Here is a 6,989-nt window from a genome sequence, read left to right as displayed (position 1 = left end):
TATATATATATATATATAGTATCTCACAGAAGTGAGTACACCCCTCACATTTTTGTAAATATTTTATTATATCTTTTCATGTGACAACACTGAAGAAATGACACATGCTACAATGTAAAGTAGTGAGTGTACAGCTTGTATAACAGTGTACATTTGCTGTCCCCTCAAAATAACTCAACACACAGCCATTAATTTCTAATGGCCCAATTAGCCATTTTCCCTCCCCGGTGTCATGTGATTCGTTAGTGTTACAAGGTCTCAGGTGTGAATGGGGGGAGCAGGTGTGTTAAATTTGGTGTTATCGCTCTCGCTTTCTGGTCACTGGAAGTTCAGCATGGCACATCATGGCAAAGAACTCTCTGAGGATCTGAAAATTGAATTGTTCCTCTACATAAAGATGGCCTAAGCTATAAGAAGATTGCCAAGACCCTGAAACTGAGCTGCAGCATGGTGGCCAAGACCATACAGTGGTTTAACAGGACAGGTTCCACTCAGAACAGGCTTCGCCATGGTCGACCAAAGAAGTTGAGTGCACGTGCTCAGCGTCATATCCAGAGGTTGTCTTTGGAAAATAAACGTATGAGTGCTGCCAGCATTGCTGCAGAGGTTGAAGGGGTGGGGGGTCAGCCTGTCAGTGCTCAGACCATATACTGCACACTGCATCAAATTGGTCTGCATGGCTGTCGTCCCAGAAGGAAGCCTTTTCTAAAGGTGATGCACAAGAAAGCCCGCAAACAGTTTGCTGAAGACAAGCAGACTAAGGACATTAATTACTGGAACCATGTCCTGTGGTCTGATGAGACCAAGATAAACTTATTTGGTTCAGATTGTGTCAAGCATGTGTGGTGGCAACCAGGTGAGGAGAACAAAGACAAGTGTGTCTTGCCTACAGTCAAGCATGGTGGTGAGAGTGTCATGGTCTGGGGCTGCATGAGTGCTGCCGGCACTGGGGAGCTACAGTTCATTGAGGGAACCGTGAATGCCAACATGTACTGTGACATACTGAAGCAGAGCATGATCCCCTCCCTTCGGAGACTGGGCAGTATTCCAACATGTATTCCAACATAACAACAACCCCAAATAAACCTCCAAGACGACCACTGCCTTGCTAAAGAAGCTGAGGGTAAAGGTGAAGACCAAGAACCCTATTGAGCATCTGTGGGGCATCCTCAAACAGAAGGTGGAGGAGCGCAAGGTCTCTAACATCCACCAGCTCTGTGATGTCGTCATAGAGAAGAGGAAGAGGACTCCAGTAGCAACCTGTGAAGCTCTGGTGAACTCCATGCTCAAGAGGGTTAAAGCAGTGCTGGAAAATAATGGTGGCCACACAAAATATTGACACTCTGGGCCCAATTTGGACATTTTCACTTAGGGGTGTACTCACTTTTGTTGCCAGCGGTTTAGACATTAATGGCTGTGTGTTGAGTTATTTTGAGGGGACAGCAAATTTACACTGTTATACAAGCTGTACACTCGCTACTTTACATTGTAGCAAAGTGTCATTTCTTAAAGGAACAATACGGCATTTTTAGGAGGATCTATTGACAGAAATGCAATATAATATACAAAACTATTTCTTCAGAGGTGTATAAAGACCTTACGTAATGAAGCGTTATGTTTGTAATACCTTAGAACAAGCTGTTTATATCTACATACAGAGCGGGCCTACATGCATTGAATTCCTCGCCATGTTTTGTACAGCAGCCCTAAACGGACAAACAATTCTACAACACGCGTTTCCTCTTCCTTTCCGCTGCGGTATCGTGGTGAAACGGATCGCGGGATGATCCGTGATCCGTACAGATCGTGCTCTCCGGTTCGGAACGCATGTGACCCGCGGATTAACTGAAAGTTTATTCATCATTGAGTAAAAGAGTAAAACGCACTCTCGCTCGCTCTCCAGTTTCAGCTCCAACACGCTCTCGCTCTCTCTCTCAAGTATCTGGATGAGTACAATATTAAAGCGGTCCCAGATAAACAATGACGCTCACAACTGCTCCGTCACACAGCTAATATTACAACAACAACATATCTTGGTATGTTAGTATGTTACTCACGTACTGATCCGAATCAAAGCAACCTCGGGGGTGATTTTTAGACGATCTTTCTCTCCAACGTCTCTCTCTGCTGGAAAGTATCTCCATAGATATCTGTGAGTATCTCTGCTAAAAGCCTTAGTACCGCGGGTCTTAACGCGTCTCTGCTGGAAAGTCTTTATAATATTAACACAGGTCCTAGCTCCTGCCTGACTTTTATCCTTCTTTTTAAACTTAAAATCCACAAACCTTTTATTTTATGTAATACATAAGACATCGCTCTTTCTACAGTCCATGCCCGCAAAATCTCTTCCCTGCGTCAACATGAGAACGACATCTTTTTGTACTGTGGTGGCGACCGTCGTGTTTGGACTGAGCGATTCGTGGCAAATCTATAATACAACGCTACTGGCCGCTGTTAATCAAGAACTGCGCCTTTAAGTTTTATCACATGAAAAGATATAATAAAATATTTACTAAAATATGAGGGGTGTACTCACTTCTGTGAGATACTGTATATATTTACAGTATATAATTTATTGCACAACACCAAATAAATACCAAACGTAATCCCCATATTTGTGCAGTATGTTTACATAAGTGAGCTGCCGTTATGCTGTGGCGTCTATGAATACATATATAATATTGCCGCTGTTTGATGTCAGAAGATCGATTGTGCATAACATTGAGGCAGTTCTCCAACACAGTTCACTGTTCATGTTGAATACCTGATGTTATTTATATCCCAAGTTCACAAATATGTAAAAACTCGGTGGCGTGTCTCATTAAAACACAGGAGGGAAACACCAGTCCATTCTTCTTCTTTCTTAAAGCGGATATAACACAGGCAGTTTCTGCCAATCTCATATTAATCTTGAGTCCTTATAGAGTAGTATTGCATACTTCGTATCTTCGAAGAGTCTTTAGTTTGATCACATTTATAAAAGACAGATGCAGCTGTACGATTATTTCCAAAAACAGACGGCCACATGAAGGCGTGCTGGGGGGCCAGAACTAAAGCACGAGCACACAATACATCATCGCATTATCCCTGCATAACTGTTGATTCACAATAAGTTCATGTGGTGTACCATTGCCAACAAAACACAGACCGCTCCATCAATCAGTCTCAAACGATCTCCAAATCTAGTGTTATATTATGGGAGTTATGGGAGTCAATGGGGGGCAAAATCTGTCTGGTTATAAGCATTCTTCCAAATATCTTTCCCTCTGTTCATCAGAACAAAGAAATTTAAACAGATTTGGAACAACTCGAAGGTGAGTAAATGATAACAAAATTTTCAATTTTGGGTGAAGTATGCCTTAAACATTGTAAAGAAGTCAGAATGCATGAAACACTGTTGCACCACCCCTTTAAACCTCAGTATATCAAACGGATCAATTGCAGATGCTCATTTCACATTACATGAAACAATCTTCAGTAGATGAACAGGCAATCACAGTTAAGTAGGATAATCAAGAAGAGGACAATGCACAGGGTGGACGGGATGTTTTGTGTCACTAAAATTAGAAACTCATGAACAACCAAACAATCCATATAAGTAAGTACATACAATATCAACATATCAACAAAATCAACTCAATACAGAAGGTTGAATGTAAATAATCACAGCAATAATTACAGTAAATAACACAACAACCCTTTGCAGTTTCCGGTTGGGGAGACTTTTTTTGTGATTTCGTGTTAAAGAAAACGATTACTTTCTTTAATTCAGGCACAGCAGCAGCGTTTTAAAGACACTTATGAAGCAGTTAATCAAACTATTGCTACTGCTGAAGAAGTCATCTCTGAGGCAAACTTGACCGTGAATGAGGTGGACGATATAGTGACGGTAAAGAATATTTTGCTCAGCTTATGATCCCTTCTAATTGAACATTTACTATGTTACTAGTGTTTAATTTGTACTGTATTTATACTGTTTGTAGCATGTGAGAGGACAGCATGCTGAAATAGATGGGGCCAGGGTGTTGTTGGAGAGAAAGACAGATGAACTGTCCCAGTCAGACAGAGATCTAGTGCTGAACGCTGAGAAGCATGTGGATGAACTACAGCGACATGCTGAAGAACTTCAGTAGTGAGTTTCATTCAACTTCATCTTCCAAAATAGTGAAGACTAATCTTTGTGGCATTTGACATTCAGAATAGTGATAAAAGACACCACTGCAGCCCAAGACTTAATTAATTCATTAATCTTAATTGTAAACAAATTGCGTTCAGCTTTAAGGTGCTGTTGTCATGGTTCTGCCCCATCTTGTCTTGCTTTTCTTGACCTAGTGGCAGAACCATGACATAACCTCTTGTTTTACGTGGAGAGAGAAGTTTTGGCCCACTTGGCCTTCCACATTCTCTTTCTCTCCGGTTTCGCGTCTCTGTTCCCGCCATTTCGTCTCCTTAATTGCTTGTTATTGGTTTCATGCCCCACACCTGTTCCCTCTTGATTTGTCCCCTTATTTAATGCCCCTGTGTCCTCTGTCTTGTGCTGGATCATTGCATTGTTGTGTTGTGTTTGGGTCATTGTGGTGAGTTACTGTGCTGTAGTCAGTCTAGTTTATTGTGGTTAATGTCAAGTGTTGTTATTATCTTAGTCTAGTTAGTCCTTGTTCCTGTTTCCATGTTTTGTTATGTTCCCCATCGTGGGTTTTTGTTTTGTCCTTGTTTTATTATATTAAAGTATTGTTTAACCCCTTACCTCCCGTCTGCACTTGGGTCCTCTATCCGTGTATCTTTGTCTCTCACCCGAGAATCGTGACAGCCGCGTGTAATATTTAGGATCTATTGTCAGAAATGCAATTTAATACATCACTATGTCTTCAGAGGTTTTCTGAAGACCTTACATAATGAAGCGTTATGTTTTTATTACCTTTGCTTAGAATGAGCTATATCTATCTACATACACAGCGGGTACCCTTACATGGAATTGGCCATGTTGTTTATAAAGTATCCCTAAACGGACATACTACTCTGCACAGCGCGTTTCGTAAATATGTTATCTCCTTCGGCAAAGAAGCCAAAACGTGACTACATCTTTGTCCTGCGTCTGCCATCATAGTGCTTTAAAAGGGATGGGTGAGCCATTGGTTGCAATTTGCAACCTCACCCCTAGATGCCGCTAAAATCTCCACATTGTTCCTTTAAGTATTGTACATGTTCAAGATATGACGGTATGCAGTACCATGTTTAAAATGTACTCTCAAATCTCTTTTAGTAATCTAAAGGGAAGTGATGCAAATGGACATGTGCAAAAAGCCCTGAGCGCCTTGAAAGTGTATGACAATATCGTCAAATACATTGATGATGCCAACATCACTGCACTGACAACGCTCAACATTTCCAGCAGGACTCATGAAGTAAGGGGCGATACTCTGTGCTTTCATTAGTGTTGTTTATTATTGTATTATTATTAACTTATGGGTGGGGATTTTTAACAATGTTCTTTGCAATGTCCTCTGTGCTTGTTCTAAAGCAAAACATTAGTTGTTGGGCTTAAATGATCATTCAGATCATGTGGAGAGGTGATATATTGGGGGGTTTTTTGTAAAAAAAAGGAGGTAATACTTAACGTAAAGATCACCTGCAAGCACCACTTACCTCTGTACACATCAAGTTTATGATTTTATTTAGACATAGCAGGATATTAAAAATAACCAAGGCTAAATATTTACATTTCTCAAAAAAGGGTACTTGGCAGTACCATGGTATACAGTAACAATATATAAAATGCTAAAACCATGCTATTAATTGATTACCATATAATATGTTATATTAATATTATCATTGCCCACATGGTTGTGTGTTCATGGTATTCTATGCCATAAGGTTTCTCGCAAGAGGGTGTGGGCCCTTGGAATTCTCCTAACTTTCCCCAGCTCAGAATATTGTTATTGACTTTCTGATGTTTTTCTCAGGCTGTCGATGAATTGAAATCTCAATTGACCTTCATGCACCCTCAGAGTGACAGTGTGTTTAAAGAGGCTTCATCCTTACGCTCTGAACAGATAGGTAAAGCAGAGAGAGGGCTTTTCAGATTTTGTTCTGCTTCCTGGATGTATAACGTTTCTTTTTGAAGTTTTACTTTTAATGAAGAATGTTTATTTTCTTTTGCAGAAGTTGAATCTACCGTCCTCGACAATAAGAAATACATAGAAGAGACTAATGATATGATGGAGAGCTCCACTAAAAAACTAGGGAGGATCATTGATGACATCAATGCAATTCAGAAAGGCAAGAAAAACAAATGGTCTCTGCATGATCCGTTTACATTTTACTTGGCCTTTGGGTGATAACCAGAGGTTAAGCTTGCAAAACTCATCAGAAACATGTTTCATATTAGCTAGACATTCAAAAGCCGGATGTATTCTGTAATGACCTCTTACTCATGGTCATTGTAGAATCCATACGCTGTAGTTTAATGATATTAAACACAAAATCATAAGGCATGTAAATGTGGTCAAAGAACAGGCAGTGGTGAAAAAACAGGACGTCTATCCAGTGTAAACATTGAAATAATCTTTACAGACATAATGCAACAAAAACACACACTGACACAAGATGGTTAGGTTGTACGTGCATGTTACTGATTTCCCATAAATATCATCTGAAATTCCATTTTTGGTATTGTTAAATCTTTTCCTAATTTAGATAACATCTTTGTTTATCAAATGTGTGTTTCAGATCGAACTCCAAAGCGTCTACAGTTTACTCAGGAGGTGGCTGAGGAAACTCTAAACCGCTCAGCTGTAGTATTGGACCTTTTTAAACCGATTTCAGATAAAGTAATGAAGTGGAACGACAATATGAAGAATGAGGTGTACTCCGCCACAGCTTTTGACGACAGTGTTCTGTCTGCAGAAAATGCGGGTATGGTAGCCCACCCACTTCCACATAACAGATAAAAACTGCATTTAAATGTTGTGTATATATATATATATATA

The 6,989-nt window shown here is 40.0% G+C and overlaps 1 protein-coding gene across 1 annotated transcript in view; it reads left to right on the top strand.

The window, feature by feature from the left end:
* lama4 (laminin, alpha 4) overlaps positions 1-6,989 on the top strand; it is an 86,410-nt gene that overhangs the window by 39,712 nt on the left and 39,709 nt on the right. The window contains exons 14-19 of the mRNA XM_057352538.1: positions 3,773-3,889; positions 3,984-4,132; positions 5,264-5,405; positions 5,964-6,057; positions 6,163-6,279; positions 6,730-6,915. Of these exons, the coding sequence (XP_057208521.1) occupies positions 3,773-3,889; positions 3,984-4,132; positions 5,264-5,405; positions 5,964-6,057; positions 6,163-6,279; positions 6,730-6,915 (805 nt within the window). The remainder of the gene's footprint in view (positions 1-3,772; positions 3,890-3,983; positions 4,133-5,263; positions 5,406-5,963; positions 6,058-6,162; positions 6,280-6,729; positions 6,916-6,989) is intronic.

Source organism: Triplophysa rosa, linkage group LG15 (assembly GCF_024868665.1).
Source record: "Triplophysa rosa linkage group LG15, Trosa_1v2, whole genome shotgun sequence".
NCBI classification, from domain to species: Eukaryota; Metazoa; Chordata; class Actinopteri; order Cypriniformes; family Nemacheilidae; genus Triplophysa; species Triplophysa rosa.
This window is presented reverse-complemented; position numbering and strand designations above follow the sequence as displayed.